The sequence below is a fragment of the Dermacentor variabilis genome, chromosome 6, assembly GCF_050947875.1.
Source record: "Dermacentor variabilis isolate Ectoservices chromosome 6, ASM5094787v1, whole genome shotgun sequence".
Classification (NCBI taxonomy): domain Eukaryota; kingdom Metazoa; phylum Arthropoda; class Arachnida; order Ixodida; family Ixodidae; genus Dermacentor; species Dermacentor variabilis.
The window spans coordinates 27620532-27636648 of NC_134573.1; the positions used below are offsets into that span (position 1 = coordinate 27620532).

Sequence of the window (16117 nt, forward strand, 5' to 3'; positions counted from 1 at the left end):
CAGTAATGGTCTAAGCAAGTTCGGCAATCATTTGCTCAAGGCGAGACTGGTGATCTTCAAGGTGTGACAGCACAGCGGTCGTTGCTACCACAGTACATTTTGCTGAATAGGCAGCAATGCGGTTGACCAGCTCTGCAAGATTGTCGAGGGACATGTCTTCCGGTGTGGTAGCCAAGATGACCATGAAATTCTGTGGCAGGCGCAGAAGGAACAGTTCACGCAGCAGCAGGCTGTTTGTGTCCAGCCTACAGTCACTGAGGAGCCGCCACATATGACGTAGAAGTTTCGACAGTCGCGAACTTTTCTTTGTTGAGAAGCTGCTGGAGGTGCCTGTTCACAAACGAGAACTTGTGTTGCAGTGCTGTCGTTTTGAAGTGGTCATAGTGGGTGGCGTCATGAGATGCGTCCACAACGTCCTAGAACTCCTCGACAAGTGTGGAGGAACCTCGCGTGCTGCGAGGTAATGCGCCGAAGGTCTAAGATGGCCTCCACCTGAGAAAACCAGGCTTTACGATTTTATGGCCAAAAGGACGGTATCTCAATCTGCACCGTGGCACGGTTTTTTGTTCATGGCCTTGTCCATGACGTCGTGCTCGCCGTACAATCACGTCTGGGTCACCACGTTATAAGGACTGAGGTGAGGTCTACTACAACAATGAGTGAGCTAGCTAGTGAAATACCTGAGGACCCCCACCAAATCCTTATCCTTGCGTATGATGGAACACAGCTTGCTTCCTCCCCACTTTCCTTGCTTGCATGTGCAAGATTGAGCTGCGATCACCAGCTCACCCTCGCACACTTTCACACGCACATACAGCACATAGCGCGTGGTGACAATATTGTCACCCTTGGACTTTATGCGGAACCTCACAATGATGGCGACGGCAGAAATGCACCTGGAGTGTCCATATAATTGCTATCATAATAAAATGATATCTTGCTAACGCCTTAAATTTTAATCTCGTTCGGGGGGTGCCACACAGACATGCTTAGCGACATTGAAACTTAATGCCATTTGTGGCATAGTGCGTACGCCTAACTTACTTGGCCATCAAATGTGTATTCTCGTTCCCAAGATTTTCACATTCTGACGATACTAAATGAATTTTTAGCAAAAAACAATTATTATATTCATAATTTTCTTTTCAAAAGAGCTTTCTTTTTCGCGGCATAGTGCGTTCTCACAACCATCACAACTCACGTGGCCATCGAATGCACCGAAAGCTTCAGCTTCGAACTGCTCACAGCTGGGTGCAAATATGACATTCCTTAAGTAAACTACATAAAATACATGTATTAATGGTTTTCACACCATTTCTTAAATGTTTGCTCCCTAAATAATATTTTTATTGCACATTATTACGACTGGCCAGCAAACTTAATAAACATTTCACTGCAGCTATCGCCATCGCGATGTCTAATGTCATTAAGTATGTGTGCATAGCAGAGACCGAAACATAATGGCATTAGGGAACACTTAGGCCTTACATTTTTAATGCTATAAACCTCGTCCGTGTGGCACAGGTATTAGTTACCCCTGCAGCTCCAAAAATAGGATCATGATGGGGAGTTCCAGCACTGTCGTGGGCAGCTTAGTGCCATCGGGTTTAACGAGCTCATTAAAAATGTGCATAGATGTTAATTATACCTGGATTATAATATATCAAATAGTCCGATATATAAAACTACATTTACTGCATGCACCAGTTCATTATAACTTGGTTTGATGGTAAACACCAGTGATGATATAACAGCTGAACTAAACCAAGTGGTGTCGTCTGGCCCTAACATGCCTTTCGCAGTTGCTACAATACCTACCTCCAGACAGTTGGGTGGCTTTGTTTGGAGCCAACTGCAATTTCCTTATTAAAATACATGAAAAACGTTGAAATGCTTTTGCGAGACAGCCCTTGGACCGATTTGAATGACATTTGAGAGGAAAGATGAATTCTAGTGACTACAAGAAGCAGAATTTTGATTTAGGGCTTGGCACGTTTTACAAAAATTTCTGAAAATTGGTGTATCGTAAAAAAGAACAGAAGCACGAAGTTTATAACGCCACTGATCTGCACAAAAAAAGAGATTTCACGATTTTCTAAACTGCATCCATTAGAGCAAGTAAAGGGGACAAATTTGATAGATGAAATGGTTATGTAAAATATTAGAGGGGCCCTGTAACACTTTTTAACGAATCATACAATGACATCTTTACTAAATTACATTGCCTCATGAATCTCCTGCTGCACAAATATTTCTAATCCTTATCGGACCGATTAACAGCTTTCTTTCTCCTTTCATTTCAAGCCACCCACGGGAGACAGAAAGGGCACACGAAGGAGCAATGCCCCACTGGCCCTGCCCAAAGACTGGACATCTTGGTGTCGAGACAGCTCATGGTGGCCCCCTTCGTGGCCACCATATCTACGCTATGCTTATAATCTCGGAGGCCATGCACAGTGGACTCAGCAATGCATAACTGTCGTGTTCACACCGGCAGTGCAAAGGTAAAATGGTTTTTCTGTCTTTTTCAGATCGCAGATGTGATGTCATCCATGCGTCCACCAACTGGGATGCCCCCAATCCACACGGGTTCGTGAACGAGGGAGGGCTTAAGGCACCCTCTGTTAGACAGACACTCCGCAGCGTGGTGGTGATGAACGATGACTGACCGCCAAGCAGCTGTGCTCGTCGGTGTTTATTGCGGTGCAGTGACCAATGTTGCCTACTGAGCCTGGCAGGCCACTGAGCCTGGTGGGCCAACGAAGATTACGCCCGAGGGGGCGTCACATGCTTGCCCCCAGTTTGCCCTTACCCCCAGTTTGTCAACAACAAATGTCCAAGTTCAAAGTGCGAGGCTCTGCCTCCGCACTAGCCAGGTTGACGGTGCCTGCTACCCAGGTGAGTAACAGTTTGGTGGCCTCCGCGGTCGAGTACTCTGCCTGGTCACCATGTGGGCCAGGTGTGGCAACGCCAGGTGGTGCCCGAGCCAGCCTCGCTCCGTCCGGAGGGTTCACAGTGGTCGGCCTTGTGAGTGGTGTTGGACTTGACACCAACCCAACAGGCACCGCACCACTGGCAACGCTTGTCGCCTCTGAGGTGGGCGGTGCTCTACTGGAAGCAACTGGTGTTGCCGCTAGTCCTCCTGCGGGCTGAAAGTCTGAAGTGGGAGTCGAGGGTGCTGGCCAAGTCCTGAGGCAAAGCCTAACGTGGTCGGCGTGTCTGTGCCATGTGGCCCCGCCTGGCATGCAGACGAGCAGCGATGAGGTGCTAGCAGGAGACACCACCTGTCCGGCGGACCAGGGTGGGCCACGAGGGAAGTTCCTGGCAAAAACTGGAGCTCCCGACTCCGACAAAGGCCCGGGACGCACCCTCGGTCAGCAGCCAGCTTCTGCTTCAGCTGCTCAGGAGCACTGTGGATCAGAGGTTTGAGTGCAACACATCCAAGGGTGTCTTGACCATCCAGCAGGACCCAGCAGGAGCTCACAGGGGGCACGGCCAGTAACATCGTGGGGTGTGGTCCGGTACTGGAATAGTATCTGGGCAATCTGCGTCCGGAAATCCCCAGTCTGGCTCTTCTTGAGCTTGTCGTTGATGGTTTGCACTACCCGCTCGGCTGCACCGTTTGAAGCAGGGTGGTACGGCAGAACCATCATCCGGCAGATTCCGTTCTTCGTCAGCCAGGCCAAGTGCTCTGTGCTGGCGAAAGCAGGACCATTGTCGGACACGATGACGTCTGGCAGCCCCTGGGCGGCAAAGACCTGCCATAGTGCTGCAATGGTCGCGCCTGCTGATGGAGTAGAGACAGGTAGAACCTCCACCCACTTTGAAAAGGCGTCTACCACCACCATGAAGTAATGGCCCCACTAGGAAGTAATGGCCTGTGAAGGGCCCCGCAAAATCCACATGTAGGCGGGACCAGGGTCTCTGTTGGAACGGCCAGGGGGTGATTTCCACATGACGTGAGGCCCGCTGATGCTCCTGGCAGATTTGACAGCTCTGCACCATGTGAGCGATGTCCTGGTCCAGGCCAGGCCACCAAACATGGGACCAGGCCACCATCTTAGTATTTTCCACTCCAGGATGAGCCACGTGTAGCAACTGCAGGACCCTGGACCGGAGACTTGGTGGGATCACCATCCTGGAACCCCACAATAGGCAGCCCTGCTGCAAGCTCAGCTTGGATGCCTTGTGGCTATAGGCCTGCTGAACCAGTTCCTCCCCACGGGACACCTCCTTGACCACCTGAGACAGGACTGGGTCCTGGCTGGTCGCTTGTGATACCGCAGATCTGGAAAGGCATCAGGCACCTCAGGCAGGGGCAGGCGGCTCAAGGCATCAGCAGATCCCAGGTCCTTGCCCAGACGGTAAATCAGCTGGTAACTGTAAGCTGCCAGCCTCAAGGAGGTGCCTGCACGGGAACTGCTTTTTCAGGCCCCAGCAGCCCCAACAGCAGCTTGTGGCCCGTGACCGCCTCGAACTTCCGGCCACACAAATACTGGTGGAAGCGTTTGACACCAAACAAGAGGGCCAGACCTTCCTTGTCCAGCTGGCTGTAACATGCTCTGCAGCATGAAGCCAACGAGAAGTAAATGACACAGGGCATTCCTGGCCAACCTTGTCCCGGTGCGCCAGGATGGCAACCACGCCGTATGGTGACGCATCTACAGTCAGGACGACAGGTTTGGCAGGATCAAAGTGTACCAGCACTGGAGCCTTGGTGATTAGCTCCTTGCTGCACTGGAAGGCCCAGTCCTGCTTCTTCTTCCTGACCCATTCCTGACCATCTGAAAGCAGAAGATGGAGCGGCTGTAGATGCTCGAACAGGTTCGGCAGGAAACTCCTGCAGAAGTTGATGAGGCCGAGTTAGCTCTGAAGCTCCTTCTTGTTCCGGGGCTTAGACGCCTTGAGCACAGCATCAACTTTCTGGGGAGCTGGGGCTAGGCCAGCCTGGGAAATGACATGTCCCAGGTACTCAACACTGGGGTCCAGGAAAATGCAGTTTTCTAGCTTGAGCTTGAGGACGGCATCCTACAGTCGTGCCAGGACGTTGTGCAGGTTCTGCAGGTGGTCCCCATCGTCGCTGCCAGTGACTAGGATGTCATCCAAGTACACCGCTACATGCTTCATGACCCTGAAGAGGTTGTCCATCTCCCTCGGAAATATGGCTGTGGCTGACGCCACGCCAAACAGTAGGCGCGTGTACTGGAAGTGCCCCCAAAGTTGTCGATATTGTGACATACTTCTGGGAGGCATCCTGGAGCACCAGCTGCTGGTAAGCATCTCCGAGGTTGAGCTTGGTAAACTTCTGTCTATCGGACAATGCTGACCAGAGATCTTCAATCCGGAGCCACGGATACTGCTCGATGGTAGCGATGGGGTTGGTGGTAACCTTGAAATCCCCGCAGATCTTGACACTGCGGTTTCGCTTGAGCACTGGTACAATGGGAGCGGCCCATTCAGACGTCTTGACGGGCACCAGGATGCCCTCTCATAACCGTTGCAGCTCCTGGGTGACCCTTCAGGGCGAAAGGCAGTGGGCGAGGCTTGAAAAAATGAGGCCAGTCTCTCTCAGGTACATAGATGCCAGCCGTCGTGCCGGCGAATTCGCCCACCCCTGGCTGGAACAGGGACTTGAACTCGGTTAGGAGGCTGGGGACGTCTTTCACCACATGCAGGCTGGCTTCCTGACACTCTGGCAGAAAAACTCCCAGTGTATGAGTCCAGTTTCGGCCCAGCAGCGTCGGCGACGACCCCTTAGTTAAGTAAAGGGGAAGCGTTGCCTCCCTGTCACCAAAGTGAACGCTGACCTGTGCCTGATGCTGGACCTGGGAGAGCTGCCCGGAGTAGCTGCGCAGCATCACACTGGAAGCCTTGACGCACACGCCGGGGAAAGTACGCTTGAAGAGTTTCCCGGCCATTACAGAAACACTGGCCCCTGTGTCCAGCTCTATGGACACAGGGGGGGGGGTGCTCTATGGGGTGCCCGCAGACTTTGACAGTCAGCATGTACGGCGGCACAGACGACGGTACAAGGCCTGTGTGCCACATGTCGAAAATCGGCAGTTCCTCGACCACGACGTAGAGCCTGGCCGCGGAAGAACTCGAGCCTGCTGCCATACGCCCCCGCCGCGTATCCTTAAGACGGCTACCCTGGCCGCGGGCTTGTGTGGTACCTGGGCTTGAATGAGGGTGCTGCTTGCTGTTCGTCTTCCCCCTTCGGCATACATGTGCCAGGTGCCCAGTTTTCCCGCACGTAAAGCATTGTGCTTGAGAGAACTGGCACTGTGAGGGGCAGTCACCACCACAGCGACCGCAGGTGCTGCCCTTTGTCACCAACTTGTTTACCACCGCTTCCGCCGACAGTGAGCCAGTCGCATGGGCAATCTCGCTAGCATCCTTGGCAGCAGCTTACATTGCCAATGACGTTGTCCAGCGAGGGGCCGGGAAACTCCAGGAGTCGCGTCTGCATGGCGGGTTTGTTGATGCCGCAGACAAAACGGTCCCGGAGCAGCAAGTCCAGCTGGTCCCCAAGAACGCAGGCACTCGCTAACTCTTGTAGTGCAGCAACGAACTGCCCAAGGATCTCTCCTTCCCAGCAGCTCCGGTTGTTGAAGCGGAAACCCTCCGTTAGTGTAGATGGTGCTGGGTTGAAATGCGAGCGCAGGATGGCCAGCAGCTCACCTAGCGTCTTAACATGCAGTGTGGCTGGCTTGAGAAGGTCGAGCAGGAGACTGAAGACGCGGGTCCAGCAGCTGGCCAGGAAAATGTCCCGCTGTTTGGCCTCGGGTGTGGCGCTTGCCTGGAAGAACATGTGGATTTGCTCCTTGTAAACTGGCCAGGCGGACTCATCTCCCTCGAACGGCTCGAGCTTTCCGTACAGCGGGATGGCGGAAGCAACGGGTGGCGGTGTTTCGCCGCTCGCGGCGGCGTGGGACGATCCGTGGGTACTCATTGCCAGTGTCACAATCTGCCTGGGTTCGTGAACGAGGGAGGGCTCGAGGCACCCTCCATTAGACAGATGCTCCGCAGCATGGTGGTGATGAACGATGACTGACCGCCAAGCAGCTGTGCTCATCGATGTTTATTGTGGTGCAGTGACCAATGTTGCCTACTGAGCCTAGCAGGCCACCGAGCCTGGCGGGCCAACGAAGATTATGCCCGACGGGGCATCACATGCTTGTTACAGTGGATGGATGGAAGCTAGGAGCGTCCCCTTTGAAACAGGGTGATGGTAGTTGCCACCATGCTCAGCTTTTTATTTTTGTTTAACTGTGTTGTAAGTTATTAAATTTGCCATTTTCTTTAAATACTTCTTCCAACACTTTTGACCTTACGTCACCTCTCTGCTTTTGAGCCACCAATCTTCCAATCGCTTTTTGCTAATTTCCACCGCATATTTATTTACATGACTATTGTTATCTCTAAACCCTAGGGCCCGAGGAAGCCTGACGGTGTCCGCATCGACATCGGGATGGATACCATCAAATTTTAGTACGAGGTGTTCCATTGTTTCTACAGATTTACCACACATAACACATGTGTCTTCTTCTTCGTTAAATTTCTCTTTATAGCTCCATGTTCTAAGACATCCTGACCTAGCTTCAAAGAGTAGGGCATTGCCTCTTGAGTTATCATTAGACGCTTCCTTTCTGATCTGCTGTTTCCAGTATAGATATACATGCAGTTGAACACTGCACTTTTTTTCCATTGAATTTATCCAATTTTTACCTTCCTCGTTTTAACCTCTCGATTAATGCTCTGTCTTTCTCCGTCCTCATGTCTGGCATACTTACTGGTTAGCTTCCTAGTTCTTTTCCGCCAATGTGAGTCAACACTCTTTCTGTATAGGTATTTAAATACCTTAGCTGCCCACTTGTTATCATCCAATTTCCTCAGGCGTTTTTCGTATAGGATAGGATATTTTTCGTATAGGGGCCCAAAACGTATGAACGAGGTTTTAGTGTATTTGGCTCGAAAGTTCACTGGAGCCTCATTAACAGATCAGCAATATTTTCTTGTTATGTTCAGAAAGTGTTTCAGGGCCTCTTTAATGCTTATGAGGGCCTTGCAAAAGCTTTACTTATAAATTAGTGGTATACTTCAGAGCAGTGTATGATACAACTATTTCATCTGCTCTAGAAGCCTTAACAGGCGCAGCCAACAGAATTACATGGTTATTTATTACTGAATTACAGAGTTAAAAACCTGGCACATTAGTTTCTTTTTTTTTTTCAATTCCAAAATTTTGAACCATTCCTGTAAAAATATTTGTAGCATACAGTAGCAGCATACAGTAGTGGGCTCGGTGGCTGTGCCACAACACGCACCAGTAACCCATTTCTATTCATCATGCAGGTTTTCCTTTCCGCTGTCGCACGCGTGCTGCTGCCCTCGATGGTGATGTCAGCGAGCGTTGTGAGGGAACCGCCAGATCTGTGCACAGGGATTGATGTGACTAGTTGGCGCATACGTGTCGACAGTCATTCCGCCTCTCCAAATGCGCCACCACCTCAAAACTTGATGCTTGAGCAATTACCGAGAGCTGTGCTGTCATCGACAACGATTGCAGAGCAAGCTATAAAGGAACCACTTCCATCATCCGCGCTCTGTGGGCTCGGTGGCTGTGCCACAACACGCACCAGTAACCCACTTCTGTTCATCATGCAGGTTTGTGAACCAGACTACTTTTATACCAAGAGAACTAGCAATTACTTTTTGGTGCAGCTTCCGAGCCCGCAGTGCTGCTTTGATATTGTTTGTGAGTGTCTCAGTGTAATTAGATCTATTTTGTTACAGCCAGGGGATATTGAAACGAACCCTGGTCCTGGTACTGATGCTGTGCTTGCCGAACTGAAAAAACTGTCCGCTGGCCAAACCACAATAATAGCCGACATGCAGAGCCTTAAAAGCCAATGTACGGCTACAAGTGCTGCACTCGTCGACTTAAGCAAGAGGTTAGCAGATCTAGAGGGCCATTATCAGAAACTACTACCAATGCAAATCGAGATACAGACCATAAGGACGGATACCGAGCAAACAGCAAAGCTTGTTCACACTCTGAATGCCCGCGTTGACGATGCAGAGAATCGCTCAAGGCGAAATAATCTCGTGTTTTACGGCCTTCCTGATACAGCAGCATCAGAAACGTCGGCCGCGTCTGAAGAAAAAATTTTACACCTATGCTCATACCACCTGAACGTGCCACTTGAACCTCAAGACATAGAGCGAGCGCATCGTGTTGGTCGCTGTTCTGCTAATCACCCGTGCCCACTAATTGTTAGGTTTAATCATTATAAGAAAAAAGAAATGGTGCTCTCAAATGGGTGCAAACTTAAGGGCACTGATCTCAGCATGTGTGAGGATTTTTCCCCGGCAGTTAGGGACGCCCGCAGGAAACTTGTTTCGTTTGTGAAAGCTAAGTCTGTGCCATTTTCTTTGCGCTTTAAAACTCTTTTCATTGGTTCTAAGCGCTATGCGTACGATGACGCATTGCAAACAGTGAAAGAAATATAGCAGTCATCACATCATCAAAAAACAAGCCATCCCCCTCGAACGAAACCTATAGTGCATGTTTCTCTTTCAATAATTTATACTAACATACGAAGCTTCATTCCAAAACGAGAGCATGTGTCTAACCTCGTGCTGTCGTCCAACAGCAACATTCTTGTACTCACGGAAACGTGGCTTTGTAAGGAAATCTATGACTCGGAAGTGTTGGCTGATTTGCCAAACTTCAGCGTCTTTCGAAAAGATCGTGCCGGGACTAGAGGAGGAGGTGTGCTTATTGCCTTTATTTCATTTCATTTTCATTTGAAGTTTATTGAATACATGGTGCAGATACAAGAATATTGATATTTAGTACAGAAAAAGGTCCCATAGTGTAAACACTGTAGGGGGACCTTTTATAATGTTAAAAAAGCTAATACTACTTGGCAGCAAAAAGGCAGCGAGGAGAAAAAAAAAACGAAAATGCAAATACAAATGCAAATACATAATGATGCAAAAGAATAATACAACGGAAAATATAAAACTGTAGGGATGAGGCTTAAGCAGAAGTAAGAAACGAGGCAGACAGTATTAGAAACGACAGAACTGAAGTTGTGTTTTAAAAGACATATTCAATAAACGGAGCTATAGGTTAAACATTTTTAGTTTAGTCAACAGTTATCGTGCTCTGCCTTTAACATCACATCAGAATTAGAAATACGGTTTATTCTATGCCACGCCGCCCCACAGTCCATAATTTTAGGTGTATGTTACAGGCCCCCTCGCAATAGCGCCAACTTCGCTCGTAATCTAAGCAATGCACTAAATGTGGTTTGCTCTCGCTATCCTAATGCCAACCTTCTTCTTTTTGGAGACTTTAACTTACCAGACACTAATTGGCACAACACAGTACCCTCTCTGGTAAGCCAAACCGAATCGAGAGATTTTCTTGACGTTTGCCTCAACTTCAACCTGACACAACTCATATTAGAGCCAACGCGCATCACCCAAGACACTGCAAACATATTAGATTTGCTACTGGTCAACCGTCCAGACAGTTTGTCGTCCATCACCTATCTTAGAGAAATTAGTGATCACAAGGTCATCCATGCTTCTTTTCGCTTTGCTCCAGCTCTGCGAGAGAAGCGGGAGAAAACTATACACTTATACGACAAAGGAAATTATGATGCAATATGTGAACAATTACAGAATTTTCTACCTTCCTTCCAAGATACGTTTCAAAACTGCACCATTCATGAAACTTGGCTGATATTCAAACAAAAAATACACAACTTAGCGAATCAGTTTATAGCCCAAATCACCTTTCGAACACATGAACAAAAACCATGGTTTAACAATTCGTTAAAAAGACTAGAAAACAAGAAGAAACGCATGTATCGTGCTGCAAAGTGCAGGATGAACACGTGTGCATGGGAAAAATACTACACTGCTGAACGCGCATCCCTATCAGCGATTCGCAAGGCGAAAGATGCATTCTTTGGTGATGACCTTCGGAAACTTTTAATCAATAACACGAAATAATTATGGCAAGTGATAAACCCTCAACAAAGGCACAGTGTAACACTTACCAATGAAGGTGGTGAAACGGTCGACGATGTAGAGTGCGCGAACCTTTTTAATGCAGCTTTTGTCTCGGTATTTACAGAAGAGCCTACCACGTCCCCTTTTTCTTCGCGTACTAACGAAACAAGCGTTATGCCAACCATTACATTTTCCCCAGCTGGTATCTCATCGTTAATTGACAACCTTAAACTCACATCGTCAGCCGGCGTGGATAACATTAATTCGAAACTGTTAAAGAATACTAAACACGTCACCGCAGTGTTTCTGTGTATGCTATTCTCGCAGTCACTTTCAACTGGTGAAGTACCACATGACTGGAAGGTGGGGAGGGTTGTTCCCATACACAAATCAGGTGACAGGAATTGCCCGCTTAATTATCGCCCCATTTCATTAACGAGTGTGCCCTGTAAGCTCATGGAACACGTCATGTACACAGAAATCATGAAATTTCTTGACTCGAACAAGTACTTTCATTCTTCACAGCATGGGTTCCGCAAAGGCTTTTCCTGCGAAACACAACTGGCCATTTTCCTGCATGATATTCACACTAATTTAGATTCTAACCTCCAAACAGAAACGATATTTCTAGATTTTGCAAAAGCATTTGACAAGGTACCACACCAACGTCTACTACTAAAACTTTCTCTTGTGAACCTTCACCCCGACATTTTGCGATGGATTGAAGCGTTCTTGACAAACAGATCTCAGTTCGTTACAGTTAACAACCGCGCATCTAGCCACCTACCAGTGACTTCCGGTGTACCGCAAGGATCTGTTCTTGGACCCCTACTCTTCTTAATATACATTAATGACCTACCCCTGCACGTGTCTTGCAATGTTCGTTTGTTCACAGACGACTGCATCATTTATCGAACAATTACTAGCACATCTAATCAAGACTTACTTTAGGAGGACATTAACTGTTTACAGCAATGGTGCGACCAGTGGTTAATGGAACTTAATCCTAAGAAATGCAACTTGATGGTATTTTCTCGTCGGCGCGACCAATTTCCTTACCAATACACAATTAATAACATTCCCGTGTATGCTGCACAGTCTTACAAGTACCTAGGTGTTACTATATCTAACGACTTATCCTGGCGAACACACGTCAGTAACATCATTTCATCTGCTAACAAATTGCTGGGTTTTCTCAAGCATCATCTAAAACGCGCCCCCAAACCTGTTAAACTACCGGCCTACCAGTCAATAGTCCGACCAAAATTGGTATATGCATCCGCCATATGGAATCCGCACCAAACATATCTCATTAACGCACTTGAAGCCGCTCAAAACCGTGCCACAAAGTTCATCCATTCTAATTATTCATATGACGTGAGCATGTCTTACTTAAAGAAAGAATTGAATTTACTTCCCCTTTGCACGCGCCGGCGCACTGGAACCCTTTCACTTTTCCATAAGTTTTATCACAGTTCGCTTAATCAACCACCCTATATCCTCCCCGCAGCCCGAACATCTCATCGTACACACCACACTTTTCAAGTGGGCCGCCCTCGCATGCGCACTGTTACCTTTTCCGCCTCATTCTTTTGCCATGCCGCTACAGATTGGAACAATTTGCCCCACCAAATCTCCGCCATCATTTGCCCTTGTACATTCATGGAGAGTGTCACTGCGCACTGTTCACAATAGAAATGACTTGTGTTAATAGACTTATATGCTCGTGCAACTTTAGTTTGTATTACTTAGTTCTATGTATTTGCGCTGACATATGTAACCCTTTATCACATGCAGTTTTTGTTGTTGTTTGCGTGTTCACTTATGTATTATGCAAATTATGTACTAATGTATTCCCACCCCTCATGTAATACCCCCATCAAGGGGTCTTTAAGGTAATAAAATGAAATGAAATGAAATGAACAAAAAGACATGATATTTTGCATTTTGGCTCCTCTGAGCTCAAATTGCTCAGAAAGTCATCACGCCAGACAGCTATCCTAGGGCAATGGCCTCTTGAACACTCACTGGTGCATTCTGCTATTCACACTGCATAGCCATTATGCACACAACTTGCGTAATTCAAGAATGTATCACAAGGAAACCGTATACATAAACCAGTATGCGAAAATATATGCGCATGCTGGCAAGATAAATTTTAATGATAATCGGACAGGTTAGCTGAGTCAAATGCTATTGGCATGCTATTGCAGGTTTGATATATCGCAACAGATAGAGAGAAGTGAAAAAGATAAAAAAAAAAAGAAATGGACACATGCATCCATCCGTACACAAACTCAGAAATGTGGGCAACAGTGAACTGCACAACAAAATGAACAAAGTGGGAAGTGGAGCTTTATGGAAATAAGCAAAAATGCTATCCATTCCCGTCTCTTTGGTTGCAGCAGAGCATACCTTGTTCGACCTTTTTGAAAAAACAAACAGCAACTAATAACTGGAAAACATATGTGACTAATTTTGCACAGGGAATAACAATATGTTACCTTTTCATTCACTGCTGTAAATAAAAAATGTTCTTCCTACAGTCACTAGATTCTAACCTTTCTTTTTAAATGATATGCAACATTGTACACATGCTTCGTGCCTATATAAGGTTATATTACATGCAATAAATAAAACTTAATTAGAACCCCATCAAATTTCATGCAATGAATGCAAGAAAAAAAGGGGTTTTCTGTTCCTACGTATTCAGGTAGAAGATTCTGAGCTAAACCTCCCTCTGGTATGACAAACAAAATCGTTACTGCCTATTATTTCAGTGACTTCAGAATGGTGGACACTTGTGGTTCATGCATCACAGCACTGTGCGACTAGAGCGAACAATGCAATAACGGGACATAGAAAACATTTAAAGGACGATGCACTGTCTTGTATACCTAGTCGTTGCAGTTTACTCTTACATGATCTTAGCAAAAGCCACTTATTTGATCAATTAAGACTATTAAGACTGCGTAATTGTTATTGCTGCAAGAGCCTTTGCTAATGTAGTGTAGAACATGCGCTGCGTTGCTTTTGGCCAGAGATCACTCCACTGAAATGTCACTGCTACTTCGTCATTGCTCTTGGGCTCATGTTTGATTGCTACACTGAAACATTCGTGAACATTGCCATCGATTCAGTAGTGAGACGAGCGCATGATTATCAGGCTGTAGGCATGTTGAAAACACTTGAAATGTTGAACTGTTGAACTGACTGCCCTGCAATGTATGATGACATACATAAAAAGCATTTGGACTGCACCAGTGTGATTTGATTCGACGAGTGCAGACTATGACTACTGCTGCTGCTGTCGTCTAAGTGTTACTTTGCTCCTTGGGCACAAGTTTGCAAAGTAAACACTCCTATGTTTGTCTGTGAATGAACAGTGCAACAAAGAAAAGCCACATTCACTCATCTAAACGAGGAGGATGTTCACAGGAAGATGAAATCTTGAGGTGGCTAACCATGGTCGACCACCCACATTCCTCGTTTGACCCTTGTTAATCGCCGACTCGCCTATTTCTTCCTATTTTTTCAGTATACACTATTCACCTCATTGATCTTTCGGCTACTTTTGCTGCTCGACACCTGGTGTCGAGGACAACAATCTATACACGCGGATGATTTTTTGTGACAATGAAAGGAAAGCTATGGGGGCAGAGTTTCTGCGCAAGTCTTAGCGCGTCAAGTAGTCCGGCACTTTGACAGCTTTTTTGGTTACTTGGAATAACGTACTGAACCAGTGCAGCTTTTACGCATCTGCGAAGATGCAGAAGAGAAAATGTGAAAAAATAAGTGAACTATACCACTCAGTGGCATGTTTTGCCTTTTTTTTTGATGTGTTGAAAAGACTGACTGTTTTCTTTTCCCCAGCTTAAACTAACGCAGATGAGAATGTGGGAATTTTCAAAGGGCGCCCCTACTCGTGTGCACTATACCTCCATAGCTTTGCCTTCATTGCCACAGAAAGCTGCCTACGAGTACAGCTCAATGTTGACACATGCGCCCATCTCGGCACACCCTTGAAGCACTCACCACTTGTGCGAGGTCAAGGCCCGCCTTGTCCCAGGGTCGGTGCACTGCGTTGCGGCATGCTTTGGCGAGGCCGTCCTGGCGCCACAGCACCACCTGGCGGCCACAGTAGAGCAACCTGCATGGGTTGCTCGCCCAGTGGCACCGCTCGGCCAGTGCACCAGCACTGCCCTCCCCTTCGCCGGCACCGCCACGAGGTTGCAGGGGCTCCGTCACCTGGCGGGGAAGGCCCGGCCTGCAATGCACGCAGCAGCCGTTACAGGAATGATCGAGAAATGGCACCGCCATCCCCTGCGATGCAGGGTGCCCAAGCGCTCTACTCCTTGCCCCTGCTCTGTGCAGGGGCATTTGCCACCTCAGCTGGTTTGGCTCAGTGGTCCCAGCCATTACTGCACCCTGTGGCAATGTGTTCGGTTGGTATTCTTCCAGCGAAATATTGCATGAACCATTCCAGAGGTGGTTGGAGGCTGCACCATAGTCTGGCAGATCACCCTCGAAAATTACAGTGCACTGTGAAAATTAATCGAGACAAGCAGCAGCCCAGCAAATCGTCATCCATGTGCAGTGTAACATTGTACAGTGTACATCCATGTACAGTGTAACATGTGCCAGCAACATTCTTTTCCTTTCAAAAACATTAATTACTCTGCAATATATTCTGGGCAAATATGTAGTGATATTGCATCAATTCTGCCAGGAAAAAAATAAAGGAGAAGAAGAAAACGGTCTTTTGAAGCAGTCTGTTGCGAATGCTAATCATGCAGTGCCAAGCATCGTGCATCTTGAAATGGTACCACTTTTGAGTCATGGTAGTCTCATAGGCTGCTTGTGCATGAATTGTACACTTGCCACAATAGTAGCTTTCTGTTGTTTCTTTATTGGAGTCCACAAAATTCCTTAAGGCAGTGCAGTCACCAGCTGTTGTGCTGGTCTCACTTTATTAATAGAAGCTAGACATGCAACTTCCTGGTTTCGAACCAATGTGCAGGCTCACGTTGAAGCAGACATTGAGCAATGCCTAGCTGACGGATGGAAAAAGCTGAAAAACAATGCTGTG

At 47.5% G+C, this 16117-nt stretch overlaps 1 protein-coding gene across 5 annotated transcripts in view; it reads right to left on the reverse strand.

Annotated features, from left to right (window-relative positions):
- The window catches only part of PolE2 (DNA polymerase epsilon subunit 2), a 116739-nt gene that overhangs the window by 21902 nt on the left and 78720 nt on the right, over positions 1 to 16117 (reverse strand). For all 5 annotated transcript variants that reach the window (XM_075694908.1, XM_075694910.1, XM_075694907.1 and 2 more), the window contains one exon: positions 15064 to 15295. In XM_075694908.1, the coding sequence (XP_075551023.1) occupies positions 15064 to 15295 (232 nt within the window). The remainder of the gene's footprint in view (positions 1 to 15063; positions 15296 to 16117) is intronic.